The sequence below is a fragment of the Zootoca vivipara genome, chromosome 5, assembly GCF_963506605.1.
Source record: "Zootoca vivipara chromosome 5, rZooViv1.1, whole genome shotgun sequence".
Lineage (NCBI taxonomy): Eukaryota > Metazoa > Chordata > Lepidosauria > Squamata > Lacertidae > Zootoca > Zootoca vivipara.
This window is the reverse complement of record NC_083280.1, coordinates 45,842,081-45,858,858: the sequence shown is the minus strand read 5'-3', so window position 1 is coordinate 45,858,858 and position 16,778 is coordinate 45,842,081. Positions and strand designations below refer to the sequence as shown.

General features: G+C 40.6%; 1 protein-coding gene across 4 annotated transcripts in view; it reads left to right on the top strand.

The window, feature by feature from the left end:
* Positions 1-16,645, top strand: part of STN1 (STN1 subunit of CST complex) — a 37,561-nt gene extending 20,916 nt beyond the window's left edge. For all 4 annotated transcript variants that reach the window (XM_035133363.2, XM_060274720.1, XM_060274721.1 and 1 more), the window contains 6 exons: positions 1,490-1,660; positions 2,474-2,585; positions 3,246-3,408; positions 9,932-10,054; positions 11,040-11,112; positions 11,926-16,645. In XM_035133363.2, coding sequence (XP_034989254.2) covers positions 1,490-1,660; positions 2,474-2,585; positions 3,246-3,408; positions 9,932-10,054; positions 11,040-11,112; positions 11,926-12,083 — 800 coding nt within the window. In that variant the 3' untranslated portion in view covers positions 12,084-16,645. The remainder of the gene's footprint in view (positions 1-1,489; positions 1,661-2,473; positions 2,586-3,245; positions 3,409-9,931; positions 10,055-11,039; positions 11,113-11,925) is intronic.
* Positions 16,646-16,778: the final 133 nt, after the last annotated feature.

Here is a 16,778-nt window from a genome sequence, read left to right as displayed (position 1 = left end):
ACAGTTGGTCACATTGTCAACACTAAATCCAAATGATAGCTAAAAACCCTGAAACTTGAAGCTCTGCTCAATTCTTGATGCACCTTAAAGACAGACAAGCTCATTATGGCATAATTAAATAATTTTTAAGGTGTCGCAAGACTCTTAGTTGTGTTTGATGTCACAGTTTAACATGGCTATCTGTCTGGAAAAAGCTGCTCAGTTATGCCAGGAAAAACTGATAATATTTAACGAAGAAGTCACCTTCTTTTCTGTATTGGCTTAGCTCTAAAATGTAAGAAGAATTCCAGAAAAGGAACACATAATATTTAGTAGGCTGCTTTTTTCTGAGAATTTGTTCACAGCAGACAACTTTTCCAGATGGCTGCAATTAAAGTTTATGCTGCCCTGGAGCAAAAACTTATTGATGAGCCAATAAACTTGAAGTTCTGTCGAAGTGCATTTGTATCTTGACCGGCTCAAAGAGGCAGCTTTTGTTTTACTTCTAATGATAATAAGTTTCCTTTTTATTAAGAGTGAGGTTTGCTGGTGAGGTTTGCTTTTTATTTTGATTGAACTTGGGTTTACTTTTTTGTTCAATTTTGAACTTCAGAAGATTAGCACTGTTAGTCTGTTGTAGGCTAAGCCACGGTCTGGTGGCACTTTAAAAATTATTTTGTGGCATGAGCAAAGTTGTATTCATCAGGTGCATTAAATGTTTAAGGACAGTGTTGGATATTACATATACATGGTTTCTCTGTGAGGAAGAAGATGTGTTATTACAGCTGGTAAAATTAAAAGGAACATTTCCTGCATTCATCAGTCAGCTGTAGGGAACAAGATAGGTTTGAAAATGCTGCCAGCTATATTAAACACTTATTTTTCATATTACATACATGCATTTGGTAGAAATACTCCAATTTTGGAACACACCATCACAGCAAACTTAACACACATTTGTACTTTTAAAATAGGTTAACATTTCAAGAAGCAAGTCTGACAAAAATACTGCTTTCTACTTTTATTTGAACAATAAATATATATATTAATGATGTGTCATTCTGTTGAGTCACACAGTCTTAGTCAAGAGGAGCTTTCCCCAGCCTGGTGCCTTCCAGGTATTGTTGGACTACAACTCCCATCAGCCCCAGTCAGCATGGCCAGAATTAAGGAATCATTGAAGTTGTAGTCCCAACCATATTTAGAGGGCACCAGGTTTGGGAAGGCTGGTCAAGCAGAATTTCAGTGTCTCCTTTTATTTTTTTTCCACCTCTCCAATTGCTGTGTTTTCTTCCATTAATTGTGCTGTTTAATGTTATATCTACCCAACTAAGTTTTTGGAGGATGGCAGTTTCTAAGGGGAGAAGACAGTGTGTGTTGGCAGCTGTAATCTTGCCTATGAAGTGGTCTTTTAACATACATGTTATATTGGGCGACATCCGTCATAATATTTGGGAAAATCTACTTTGCTTTTCCATTCCAAATGTAGTGAATGTTTCTTTCCCCACAGATTTTAGATCTCATCCTAGTACCTCAAGTGACCTGGATCTAGTTGAACAAATAAGAAAGCTCCAAGAAGCAATTTGCCAAAAAACGAGGCTGAAAATTGGTGATACTATCAGAGTCCGTGGTTGCATTCAGATCTTCAGACAGCAGCGAGAAATCAAGGCCTCCATGTACTGTGAGTAGTTACTCATTCAGCAGTATGCATTTTTATCCTGACCTTTAAATCTCCCATAATTGTAACCTGTACAACTTAGTTTATTTAAGCTGCGCCCAGGCTTTTCCCCTGTTGTATCAAGGCCACTTTGTGTCTCTGATTCATACGCCTTGCTGAGAGCTGCTGTGTATGACTCTGTGCAGCATGTGGATGTTGTGTTTTTTTCTTCTTCAAGCTGGGCTTTCTCAGCTTTCTAAAAGCCATCCTCCAAACCTAGTTCCAGGCACTCAAATGCAGAAGTAGGGTGGCCTCTCCCTGTCCTTCTATAGAACAACAAACCTGCTAAATTCCAAATAGAATATACAGCAGATCTGATACTCAGGAGTTGTGAATATGTAGTCTGAGATTTACTCAGCCTGGAAACTGAGATCCAGCTCCAAGGGTCTTCTGGCAGTTCCCCTCACTGTGAGAAGTGAAGTTACAGGGAACCAGGCAGACAGCCTTCTCAGTAGTTGCTCCTGCCCTGTGTAACACCCTCCCATCAGATGTCAGAGAGATAAACAATCATATGGCTTTTCATAGACATCTGAAGGCAAGCAATGTTTAATGTTTTGTTGTGTTCCTTTATATTTTGTTGGAAGCCGCCCAGAGTGACTGGGGCAACCTAGGCAGATGGGATGGATACAAGAAATTATTATTATTATTATTATTATTATTATTAACATCAGATAAAACAACCATTATCTTGGAAGGTGGGCTGTAAATAACTAATAATTATAGCTCAAAATAGCTCAAGTTTGAATCTGCCTTTTTTGTGCCTTCATTTCTTTTCAGATAAAGTTGATGACCCTATGTGTGAAGTTCTGATTTCAAGGATGCTGGAACTCCCCCGTCTATACAGAGATATTTATGATCAGCCGTTCCAGTTGCAAGAAGAGGCACAAAGGTCAGTGAGAGCTCTAGATAGGAGATGCTGGTGATTTGGGAGTGTTGGCTTTGCATCATGACTAGGATATAAAACAGAGTTACTGGTTTTCTATGAAAAGTGAATTTGTATGGTGGGGAAGTCATGAATTTGGGGCAAGTTCGAAGGCAGGAACAAGAAGAAGATGGAAGGATGATATGTCTAGAATAGGTAGAGCCATAGAATGAGACAGCCAGGTTCATGTACGGAAGAATCCCCACTTATGTGGGGGTTCTGTTCTAAACTGCCATGTGCATCACTGGGATGCGCACAAGTGGGGCTTGCACCATTCTGTAGAGATGGCTGTAGTAACCCTAGTGTCATACCATAGCACAGGATAGGTGCCACACAGTAAGATCTAGTGCAAACACCACTCCAAAAACATGAACAGTAATCATGCACACATGTCATCCAGATCGTAAAGCTTTGTGTGGATCATAGAAGCCAGTTACATTTCTGATTTCTGTAAAATTTCTTCTAAACCAGCTCATAAGTCTGGGCTATTGTAGGCTTGACCTTATAGTGACAGTTTGTTCAGCACTGCTGAAAATTTAGTTGGGTGCCATTTAAACTAGTTGTAGGAGGCCTTTTAATTTGGTTAATATTTTTGCTCTCCATTTTAAATTTATTTTCTGCTGATAGCCAAGATGCAGCATACATGTTGGGCTCCATCACTGAACTGAGCAAAAAAATAAGAGACTTCCTATTGAAGAACAAGATCCAGAGTTTCTATCAGCAGGAGCTGGAAACCGTGGAAGCTTTAGTATCCTTGGTCAAGGAGGATGAACCAAGAACTGCTGAGCAAGTGAGTAAAGGTGGCTTTGTAGGGAGCTGAGTGCATTTGCGGGGTAGCCTAGGTCAATCAAGAATGTTTAATGATAATATTGAACTAAACACTAGACTGTGTAATAGCTGCTAGTTTGAAAAAAACAAAGCCTCCTGCAGTTAATGGCATGGTAGCCTAATAGTATGTTAGTTTATGTACTGTTTTTGATGATAATAAAAGTAAGACAGATCAAAACAAAAAAGCTATAAAGCAAACTAAAGTTTGAGACTTGCCTCTGCCATTAACCTACTACTTTCACAACTGTGTAGGTAGCTATAATGGAGCTTGGGAGGTCTCTTGAAGATAATGGATCAGTTGAGTGACAGGACTGGATGGTTCTGAACTTAATCAAGGGTAAGATAAATGAGGCCCAGCATATTAAAAAGGTTGGCCCTTCTGTAGAAAATTATAAAGAGTATGCTGACATCTGCTCTGTATTACACATTCTACTTGTTAGACATTTCAGCCTGTTCAGAGCAAACTTTGGGTCTGAGTTTTTTTTAGGAGATTCCAAGTCCCAAACTCTAATTGGAATCAGAGTTATACATAAAGCAAGGGCTTGTTTGAGATTTGGACTGCTTTTCAATAGCAAAACATTTCTGTCTGTCTCTGTGCTTCTGGTTAAATAGGAATTTGTTTATAAAAGATTCTTAGCATGCAGAGAATAGGCCAGACGCCCACCTGGTGCAAATTTGCATAACTTCAGTGCTTATAAAGTTATGTTAGCTGAGAATCTGGACTGAATATATATAAAATTTAAAAATCCTTTCTTTAGCATTACAATTAAAACTGAATGTCAGTATGGAAATCTATCTCTCTTTAACTTCAGGCTTGCCTTACTTTTTTCCGCTTTCAGTACAATGGAAATGGAGATGATTTCCCCCCCTAGCTTCCCTTTTGTGTCTAGCTATGTATTTATGTATTTAGTTAAGGATGTGCTTTAAATTCCCAGCTCTATAGGAGGATATTTTATTCCTTCCAAAACTGTACAATAACAACAAACCTACCTCCCATTCATAGTGGGTTCTGTGGCCTCCTTCCTGGTGGTTGTTTCCTGGCAACCACTTGTTTTCATAAAAGAAATGCTTGTCATTGAATTTTAATAAAGTAATAGGCCTGGATTTGAACAAGAACCCTGCTGGTCTGTGGCACAGGAATATAATACAAAAAGTACCAAACAGCAGAGAAAAAATTGGTTTCTCAAGCCAGCTGCCCTAATAAGCTATTCTGGTAAAAGCTGAAGGCTATTCCAAGTTATTCTGCTCAGTAGGCTCTGGGTTACTATGGTCACACAAGGCAATAGTGTTGCTTCAACTGCATCCAGTCCCCTTTGATTTCCCCAACTCAGTATATGAAGTAATCATAACAGAGTTAGTATAATCTCTTGATAATGTATTGGACTAAAGGTGTTTACCTTCCCACTGTAATGGTACCTATTTATCTACTTGCACTTTGACGTGCTTTTGAACTGCTAGGTTGGCAGGAGCTGGGATCGAGCAACAGGAGCTCACCCCATTGCGGGGATTCGAACCTGTCGAACTTACCCTCCTACAGCGGGAAGGTAAACAGCGTTTCCATGTGCTGCTCTGGTTCGCCAGAAGCGGCTTAGTCATGCTGGCCACATGACCTGCAAGCTATACGCCAGCTCCCTCTGCCAATAATGCGAGATGAGTGTCGCAACCCCAGAGTCGGTCACGACTGGACCTAATGGTCAGGGGTCCCTTTACCTTTACCTTTACCTTCATTTTATGTTTGTTTTCAACATAGTGGTTGTGTACTTCTTAGCTATGGAACTTCAGTGTACTGTAGTCATAAATATTTATCTGCAAACCCTGGGATGCTGCAGGCTTGGATGCTTGGAAAAATAGCTCCATCTTGAAGACTTTTTTAGTTCTGTCATTTCCTGAATAGAAGTGCATAACCACTTTCTTATCATATTCTATGTGCAATTTCCTGAGATGAGCAGCAGTGGCATTCTCCAGAGTTCTGTTATGTATTTCCATTCTACTGGGTATCAAATTGCTAGCTACAGCATATCTTCTGACTTTATCATCTGTAATTTTGACCTTTTCAAATCTGTATTTTTGACCTTTCACTTTATGTATTCCCTATTATGTTTATCATTTCAAAGCCCGCACAGACACACATTTAGCATGAAGTCTTTTCATGCTTTTGCCCGTTACCCTGTGCTCAGATATTTTTTATAGTCATTACATTTTTTATTACTATTTTCCTTTTGTCAATGGGACCCTGAATTACTCCAAGCCTTAAGTTGAGGACCCTCTCAAACAAAACAAATTTTAACCTGTGTTCCAGTATATATGCACTTACCTGGATTTTTTAAAATTTAACTACAGAGTACTGTGCATGCTTCTGAGTAAACAAGCATAGAATCACACTCTTAGATTGCCAGATTAACATCTCCCCCCCCCCCCCTGCGTTTGTCAAGAGGCATAAAGTGGTACAACACATTGCTAGTGAATAAAATAAAGCTACAGAGTAAGGACCAAATGAAAACTTTAAATTCTGAAAATCCTCAGGTCAGGTAATAGTCTACATAATTTCTTCTTTGAATTTCTGGAATTGGTCTGTTTCTGTCCTCTAAGAACTTTATGTTCAGTTCATGTAGAGGCAGAACTTCTGTCTTTGCCTTGATCTATTGCATCCTTTGAACTGCATTTGTTGCTGATAGTCTACCTCTTTCAGTCTCTTCGTTACTCCTTAGATAAGCTTCATGTACCTGAAATAGACTAAGCCGGACTCCTGTTGAGTTTCAAATCCAGCAGACCAGAGTCACACTAATACAGCAGAATTATCCCTATTTTTGCATGTCTACTTTCTTTATATAGTATCAGCTGGGAGACAGCATGCACTCTTGCATGCTAGCACTAACTCACATTAAAGCAGATTTATGGAGGGTGGGGCAGGAAGAAATGCTTCACAATTCCTCGCACTTTCCAGTATGTCACAGCACTACCCAGCTTCACTTAACCAACTAATGATTTGCTGCAAAATTTCTCAGATTTTCAACACATATATAAAAATAATTTGACCAAAATATTTTGTAAGTAATGTGTTGCACTTGTAAAACCTATTGTGTTGGCCCATTGCATAGGCAAGGAGGGTATTTGTTTTGTGTTTTGTTAACATGGCATTCTCTCTGGTTAATACACATTTGGAATTCTGTAACTATTTTTAATTAGCCACCTTTTAAGAAATGAATTGTCTTTGTCCATAGAGTTTTCTTGGCAGGGATACTGGAGTGGTTTGCCAATTCCTTCTCCAGGTGGATCACGTTTGGTCAAAACATAACTTCTCTAAGTTATTTAAGCCCCTTCGCCACAACAAGGCAGTGATCATGCAAAAGGCTGGACTAGATGAATCCCAAGCCGGAATTAAGATTGCCGGAAGAAATATCAACAACCTCAGATATGCAGATGACACAACCTTGATGGCAGAAAGTGAGGAGGAATTAAAGAACCTTTGAATGAGGGTGAAAGAGGAGAGCGCAAAATATGGTCTGAAGCTCAACATCAAAAAAACCAAGATCATGGCCACTGGTCTCATCACCTCCTGGCAAATAGAAGGGGAAGAAATGGAGGCAGTGAGAGATTTTACTTTCTTGGGCTCCTTGATCACTGCAGATGGTGACAGCAGTCACGAAATTAAAAGACGCCTGCTTCTTGGGAGAAAAGCAATGACAAACCTAGACAGCATCTTAAAAAGCAGAGACATCACCTTGCCTACAAAGGTCCGTATAGTTAAAGCTATGGTTTTCCCAGTAGTGATGTATGGAAGTGAGAGCTGGACCATAAAGAAGGCTGATCGCCGAAGAATTGATGCTTTTGAATTATGGTGCTGGAGGAGACTCTTGAGAGTCCCATGGACTGCAAGAAGATCAAACCTATCCATTCTTAAGGAAATCAGCCCTGAGTGCTCCCTGGAAGGACAGATCGTGAAGCTGAGGCTCCAATACTTTGGCCACCTCATGAGAAGAGAAGAATCCTTGGAAAAGACCCTTATGTTGGGAAAGATTGAGGACACTAGGAGAAGGGGACGACAGAGAACGAGATGGTTGGACAGTGTTCTCGAAGCTACGAACATGAGTTTGACCAAACTGCAGGAGGCAGTGCAAGACAGGAGTGCCTGGCGTGCTATGGTCCATGGGGTCACGAAGAGTCGGACACGACTAAATGACTAAACAACAAAGAAATGAATTAAAAATTCGGAGGTCAGAGTTGGTTTTGGTTTGTTTTTTAAAAAGGGAAAAACCATTTAATAAGCCTGAGTCATTTTATTCTCAAGAAAAGATGAATGAAGTGAAGGTTTAGCTTAACTGCAATCTTTAAATGCAATGTTTAGAAAAGCAATTATTCTGTACTGCCACAGATGAGGAAGTGAACTTTAAATCACAGGAAAGCAGGCTTTAGAATAGAATAGAGAAACTTCCTTGTTATGCAAGCAGATGGGCATTGTATTGAGTTGCTTGGAGAGCCGCAGAATCCTGTTCATAGAAAGAATTAGAAGTGCTTGTCAACAAACAGGGGAATAAACTAGTATTTCTCTCACAGGCTGATTGCTCAGGAGTTTCCATGCTCATCAGCATTAATTTTGAAGATTAGCAATGCACATCTGAGCTTTCAACTCTGCATTCTGGCACTTAGTTGCACCAGAGGGGAATTGATGTAGTGTCATAAAGCAAATTGCACTGAAGAGAAATGTGTCTCCAAGGATCCTGGACCATTCTAGGGAAGGGAAAAAAGCAGTGGTAAAGATAGTAGAGCTTTGGAGAATCTGAGGAGGAGTGACTGGGGACTGTTGGTAATAAAGTTTATGTAACACATGCATCAGGTTTTCCCTCATGATGGAACCCAGTGACATTTAATGTGTGCATTACATTTATTGGCCTTATGAACATATTTATGGTTAAGAGTTTCAACGATCCCTGATCAAAAGCCATAGCCCACAAACGAAGTGAAGAGCAAAAGATAGGATCTGTGAACAATCTGTGCTGAAAAGAATTTAGAGCAGCAGCAGATGCTTCTGTACAAGGTAGGAAATGGCAAAGGTTCACAAGCCATCCCTGTGCCTCTAAAGCAAAATGCAGTATTAGAGGAAACAAGTTGGACTGCTTCACCTAGGGAGGGGGAGAAGGAATGTTGCAAAATTTGGTCTTCCCAGCAAGTAACCTCATCATGCACTATAGTTTCATCCAAAGTATCTTCCTGGATTTTATGCAGAGTACAATAGAGGTGCACTTTAAAGATGCAAAGAAGAAGAAGAAGAAGAAGAAGAAGAAGAAGAAGAAGAAGAAGAAGAAGAAGAAGAAGAAGAAGAAGAAGAAGAAGAAGAAGAAGAAGAAGAAGAAGAAGAAGAAGAAGAAGAGGAGGAAGAAGAAGAAGAAGAAAGAAAGAAACAAAAAACATCTCTGTGGCCATAGATAGACTTCCTTTGTTTTACAATTTCTTTTGTATATGACCTATCTGAATTTCCTACATCCATCCTGATGCTTTCCCCCTGATCAGATCTCTTTGTAGATCGCCGCATGTAACAAAGAAAGCACTCCACCATTGTCTTCTGTGGCCATACTGAATAGATTTCAACATAGATCTACCTGGATCAAATCCAATGCTGATCAAGTGTGTTGGATTTAATCTAGGGAGCTCTAGGTTTAAACCCATTCAGCCATAAAGCTTACAAGGCGCGATACTGAGCTGCTTTTCCATCTTGCGTCTTGTTTAATTGTAAGTAAACATAAAGGAGGGCAGACCCCCCCCTATTGCACATGGTATGTACATAAGATATATTTGGAGTCTGTATTGTAGAGGCACCCCCTCCCCAAATCTGAAGCAGGATCCTCCAAACTCAACATACTGGTAGACTTAACAAAATAGGAAAACTTAGTTATAGTCATTCAAATCATAGTGCTTTGGGCTGAGGTGCAAGCAAGCACAGGATTTGCCAGTGCTGCCTGTAAGGCAAGGAGTAAGGTTAATAAAACATAGGTTTTCTTCAGTAGCTCATTGCTTGTACCTTTCAAGCTGACACCCGTTTCTTCTGCTTTTTCTGTCAGTTTTAAGAAGTTTGCCATTAGCAATTCTCTTTCAGTAGCTATCCAAGTTGAGCCTTCTGTCAGCTCACGCAGAGTGTGTTCTTAATTAGGCCTTATCTTCAGACAGGATTGATGCTCTAGACCAAAGCAAGTAATTATCAGACTCTGCTCCTTCCACTTGCAGATACTTTAGTTCATTTCCCTTTTCTTATTAAAAATGGATCGGTGTGTCATGAAGTAATTACTTTGGCAGCAGCTCCTTTCAGGAGCTGAGAGTAAGGTTTGTTTCAGCCATTTTAATATCAACAGTTTTCTGCTGCTGTTTGAAGGAAAGGACTTCTCTTTGATTCCTTGTGCAGACCCAAATAACCTAAAAGTGCATTTGACTCCCATGCTTCTCCTTTCCTCCTTATCCAAATATGCCTCTTTTTTTGTCTTTTTCCTGTTCAGACAGATTCCAAAGCTGGTCCCTCCTCCAAACTGATTAGAGACTCCTTCACGGAAGCAATAAAGGTGTTGCAAAATAAGGGAGTTCTTTTCCAGAAATCAAAAAATCCCAAGGATATGTATTTTGTAAGTATCTCTTTATATGAAGGGTGGCATGTAGGTAAAGCATGTCCTGTCAACATTTACATAAGCTTAATATGTGAAGCATGCCACTAGCATGCTAACTCTACATACAAATGGGCTGGTCTGTTACGGCAAATGGGGCACTGCCCCACCAACTCTGTGTCCACTCAGCCAGACCCACCTGCCAGCCGCCTTATTTTGACATCCAGTCTGAGGATGCTGCTGGCTGTCACCTTTCTGACTTCCTTAGTCTCAGAGTTGTCTTTATAAAACTCGGAACAGAAAAGGATGAGGACAAATCTATAATTGATTGGATCTGCTTGTCATTGGCTCTAGATCTGCTCACTGTTGACCTTCCTCCATGCTACCTTACCAGTTCCAATGGGCATCAGCCACCACTTCAAATGGGCCAGTGATAGGTGTTTTATGATGGTCAGATGCATGCAGAATGCTTCTTTACATAAGAATATAAGAAGAGCCCTGCTGGATCAGGCCAAAGGTCCATCTAGTCCAGCATCCTGTTCTCATAGTGGCCAACCAGATGCTTATGGGAAGCCCACAATCAGGGCCTGAATGCAGCAGTGCTTTCCCCATGTGTTTTCTGGCAGCTGATATTAAATCCAGAGACAGGGTGGAATTCAATGTTGTGCTCTTCCAATCATTCCACATACACAAACATTCTAGCTGAGCAGAACAAGACCCCCTCCCACTGTGTGCTGTTCTATAGGTTTTCCTGACACACACCCCCAAGCCAGTTTCAGGGGGGTCCAGGGGGTGCCCTCTTGTGTAAGTGGAAGTCCTTGCATAGGGCTTCCGCTGACAGGGCTGGTTAGGTGACTCCCACTCACAAGCTATCCAATGGCCCTGAAATGTTTCTTTCTGTTATCATGAAAATGCAGTGGTCTCTAATTGTAGGCCAGGCTCTTATCTTTGATATACTATAAATGTACATTGCTTTGATTTTAAGATTCACTCCTGCATCCTCTAGGTGACTGAGCAAGATAAAGAATTGCACAAAGTGACCCTTGAAGTCCTCAGAGATGATTGTAAGAGGCCAAAATGTAAGTATGAACAGTTAAATAACCACATTCACAGGCCTGTACAAGTAAGGAATAATTGTATTTGAGTAAGAGAACTTAATTTAATAACAAATTATTATTATTATTATTATTATTATTACTACTACTACTACTACTACTGCACTTTGGGGCCCAAAGGCTAGCAGCATACCAGTACAATACAATCAATCAAACCAGAAGAAAATAACAACATAGGACAAGGAGAAAGCCTTCCCACACTAGAGAATTCAAGTGTGCTCTCACAAACCCTGTATTCCCTTATGAGAAGAAACCTGAAGAAAGAAGTACTAAAGGAGATTAATCCAGCTAGAATAATTAAGGGTCTCATCATCACCACCATCCCATTCTAACTATTCTGAAATGTAACCGGTTAGATATGTATTTGCAAAATAACTGCCACAGGAAAGTGGAACTGACTACTGTTGGTTCCAGCACAGAACAGATAACTTGTAATGTTCTAATCCCCCTTCCTGGTTTCTGTAATGAAATAAGAGTCATGCTTTTGGTTCATGCCAGTTGTCATTCAGCATAGTGAACCTTTTGGAAACGATCTACCAGTTTTGTGGAAATACCTTCAGGTATGGCACTTGCAGAAAGAAATATGGCATTGGCAATGGTGGTGGTGTGTTTCTGAGCCAGCACCTGGGCAAGTTATCTCAAAGCTTCTATCCAAAGTCTGCCACCTGCCCATGGGGGCAGCTTCACTCTTGCTACTGAAATCCAGTCTCTCATCTGTATGAATAATAGAACAATTGCTCACCCATTTACCATTCCACTTCTGCTTTACATCTGTAGATGCTGAAAAGGGCTGCCATCTCAATTACATCCTCAATTGTATTCAGCAGAGCTACAGCCCTTTTGTTTCCAAAGCTGTGATCCACTGCCTACTGGACTGGATGGAGACCAACAGTGACGTGGTCACTACCATGGAAGGATACTATACTGTCTTTTAAGATGAGATGCTGTGGACTTCTAGAGCCAAACTGTACCCAGTGGGCATGAATAGTAAGAATACTTCAACGCTAAAAAGTTGGCTGGAATTCCTAGACAATGCTGTATCATAAAATTCCTATTCATTTATTTCTCTCCATGTTTCAGAAGTGCTCAATCTGCCTCTGATATTCCAGGTACTAAACACAGGGACCTCTTTAAACAGTTATGTTGTGAATGCCCTCTTGTGGCTGGATGGAAGAAAAAACAAACTTTGCATTCATACCTTATAGTCCAATAAACAGGAGCTGCCTAAAAAGATGAGCAGTGTGAATTCAAGGAAATACTTGAGAAACAGGCATCAGAATAAGTTAACCATACTCTTCTCTCCAATAATGCACCCCCTTCCACACTCCTAGTCTGATATACATAATTTGTGGTACATTAATTTAGGTCATCTCTTGAGATACAACAAGTGCTGTGGATTCTGAATCCTTGTTTTTGTTACTACTCCCAGTTTACTTTTAACCTGGATTCCATGATTACTAAAGGCTATTCAGTGCTTTAATTTAGGGTGGTATCTGCAAGATGCCCTCCTGCAGAACACAGCGGTTGGTTGCATAAGTCATGGACGAGGTGATCTTTTAAAAAGCGGACAGTGCACTGGCATTAAAAAATCAAAGCAGTTTTTCCTTCCATAATATTGAAATGTGCACATGCATCCATGCTTCTTTTGCAAACTGTGGCAGGTATTAAATAATACTCATTAGTAGATGAACGGAGTGACAATCTTGTTTCCTCAAGACTGAAGGAGGGAAAATTCCAGAGAGCACTTCTACTTCCATTTGAGCACTATTTCTGGAACTGTCACAGAGAAGAGTTATACCTGACTGCAGTGAGTGACAGAAATTATATATATATATATATTATATCTTGGTTATGCATGTTATAGCTTTGTTTTATACTATTCTAAATCGCCGTCAAACTGCTCAAGAGTAAAGTATTCCTTGGTCCCAGTAAGACTACAGTACATTCATTTTTAAAATAAAGATACTTTGTTGAAAACAGACCCTAGGCCCTGTCTTTCTTCCTTCCCTATTCCATACTGCTATTGGAATGCCTGTTGATCTACAAATGCCCTTGTTCAGCGCATGCATCTTTTTGGAAGGCATCCAGCAGATAAGAGCCCTTTTCCAAGTGGTACTGTCTGGCAAGAGCCTCTCGTTTGCTCCGGTGCGCTGTGGTTTTGGCATAGGAAGTCTTTGTGTGTCGTTCCAGCCACCACATGGACTGCTTTATAAATGCATAACTGTCACGTCCACAAATGTGAAGCAAATTTGAATTTGGTAACTTAGATGTATAGGTGAAAGTTTATAAATAATTACTGTATTTAAACAGAAATATTGCAATCTGCCTAAAATTTAGAAAGAATTACTACCGGTATATTAGGGAAAGACAACAGCTGACTTGTATGCCTGGTGACCATGTGCTGCTAACTGTGGATGGGCAACTTCAAGGCAACTTGTAAATAAAGGAGGGGGAGGCACAAAATCAGATGGGAGTGGAAAGAATCCCAGCTTAAAACAAGATCTTGTTTTTTCCTTCCAGCTCCCAAACCCCAGGACTGTTGTACCCAAACCCCGGGATGCCAACCCCATGAACTCTAGTAGGGTGCCAAATCGCCATGGTGAAAGCCAGCCTTCCATGGTAGAACTGCCACCATACCCCTGTTAGTCCTCCAACCTGGGCTGGGGGAAACTCAAGCTGTTTCTGGTCTTCTTTGGAATTCACAAAAACAGGAGTCAACCTACTTTTCTGCCTTTTGAACCCCAAGTCTACAAATTACTTAGCAGGGATTTTTTATTTTTGCTGTAAAATTTTAAAAATCTGCCCTATCCTCTCACCCACATTCTCTTGATGCCAGGAGAAATGTCTTTTTACATCTTAGTTAGCAATGGAATATGTTTTCTTGATGCCCTATATTTTAAAGTGTCTTTCCAGGGGAACAAATGGGAGTCTCGTGGAATGAAATAGATGTATTATCTCATGGCTCCACTAACATAATATCCATAGAGTAGACCTCAGATCTCCTAGCTCAGAACTTCCAAGTTCTGATTTGTTCGTCTTGTACTAGTGTCTCAGGAAGCATGGCAGAACGTGACATGCTAGTATGTGTCTAGCCACAGTGTGGTGCTGTTGAAGCAAACTTGAGCATGAGCTGGAACTTGCAATTGTGTCCCTCAAATACTGTACACACATTTATTGAATGGATTAACAAGTTGTTAACATTGAATTTGGCCCATGATTTTTTTAAAAAACAAAAAACCAGAGAGGTGGGCAGTGCTTGGAGAAGTGATCAAGTCACTGTTATTAAAGCATATTCAAACGAACATAAGAAGAGCCTGCTGGATCAGGCCAATGGCACATCTAATCCAGCATCCCATTCTCACAGTGGCCAATCAGATGCCCATGGGAAACCCACAAGCAGCACTCAAGCACAAGAGCACTCTCCTCTTCTGCAGTTTCTAACAACTTTTATTCAGAAGCATTACTGCCTCCCACTGTGGAGGCAGAGCATAGCCATCACAGCTAGTAACCATTCATAGTCATGTCCTGTATACCTGAAGGAGTCATCTCCACCCCCATCGTTCAGTCCGGACACAGATCCAGCGCCAAGGGCTTTCTGGTTGTGAGAAGTGAGGTTACAGGGAACCAGACAGGGCCTTCTCGGTAGTGGCGCCCGCCCTGTGGAACACCCTCCCGTCAGATGTCAAGGAAATAAGCAGCACCCAAGTTAGTGGCCATTACTGCCTCCTGTGGGAGTGTGTTTAAATACAGTATGTGCAGTGTTGTATTAAGTTGCACTTAAATTGTATTAAGGCAAGCAAATAAGCCAGGTTCAGAAGCCCGGCTTAGGTTAGTCTCCAAGGCAGGTACAATGTGTCTCAACAGCTTCAAGCAAGGGCATGCAAAAATATGGAGGAAAGGCGTATTATGCCATTTTTCATCAGGTAGTTTGGAAACCTCAAGAACAGGACGTGAAGCTTGGGGACACTTCTTTTTTGTTTTTGCAACACTAGACTACTGCAACTCCTCTGAGCCCAGATGCTAAGCCAGCAGGACCTCTGCATGCAGGATGTATTCAAATTACGTAGCATATTTTTCAGACCGCTCTACAAAGGCTTGGGGTTTTATTCACTTAGTTGAAATTTTGAGTCACTTTATCTTATGAAGCTCAGCACTTGTTGGAATATCTTAATCATACAGAAACCATTACTATGGGACAAGTGTGATTTTGCTGTCCTTATATGGAATAATGTAGAGTTAGTGCAGGAATGGGGAATGGGTGTGACAAATACCTCCTTATGGCAGTGATCTCTGTTGATTGGGGCACCCAGTATTAGTGAATCAGAATTTTTCCTAGTCTTGGAGCTTCTTTCGACTGAATCAAGATTCTTGCATGTCTAGCATTGTGATAGTGGCGGTCATAGATAACACAGCAGCGGATTAAGAGGGAAGAAGGAAATGGGAAATTGTGATTTCCACACAAGGCATCTCATGCCAAGGTAGAAAGCATTCTGCCAAGGTTATGGATAATGCTATCTCTTACTGCATAGCAGAGCCTAACCCCCAGTCGTGTAATATCAAATGAATGGGATTAGACATTAGAGCCTTTTTGTCATAGTGAGTCAGAGTTTCATTTCCTGGCCAGAGTACATTTTAAATATTGATCTATGAACATATACACCTTGGCAAGGTACTTGACATGTTCCAGTTCCATTAATGAGTTTAAGAAAAGAAAAAGTTGCTGGCCTAATATGGAAATGATCTGACCATCATTGGCTGGTTTGTATAAAGACACGCACACAGACACACACGAGTTTGAAAATCATTGGTTGAGAGGTGCTGTTATCCTGAACGTGTTGTGTTGTGCCTGATTTTTGCTGCTACAGTGTGTGTTTATCTGTCCCTTTCACTCCCTCTGTACAATAAGGAGGCTTCAAAATGTCTGGACAAAAATAGCCACTTTGAAAGTAGCACAGTGAAGGCCTGGTTGTCCTTTTTTGTTTTCTTTCAGCTATTTCCTGATCAAGTTCTCAATTTACAAGTCAAGAAGTTTCAGGCTGCCAGCATTGCAAAGACCACCTGAAATATAGAAAGAAGGGGGCACAGGCACACAATAGATGCTTGTGATCAGAATGGAGCTTGGATAAACCAGCACATTCCCTCCCATGGGTTGCCCTCATTTACAAATGTGTTGTTTTTCTTCCCTTATAATAATATAAGCAGTTTCCTCCTGCAGTGAGCAGTTGAGATGTACCTTAGCGTTTACAATTGGAACATGGTGTCTAGCCTTCCTCTCTAAAGCTTTGTGCATTGGATCTCTTTTCTGGTTTTCAGTTCACTCATTAATAAACTCTACCAATATGTTCAAAGGAAATTAATAGGATAAGAGGAAAAAGCCATGAGCATCATCCTCCCAGCATGCAAAGATGTCCACACACTAGAGGAACTTTGAAAAAAGGGATAGAGGTGCTCATCTAACTGAGCATCACAATAAATTTGTACGGATAGCAATTATTTTTTTAAATATTCCCATTTGTTGTTATTCCTCCCCTATTTTACAGATGAAGAGGTCTGATCCATCAGACTCAGTTTTCAAAGAGATGAGATCTCACTGCAGTTAAAGTAAGCTCTAGCCTAGGCTTCCCTTCAAA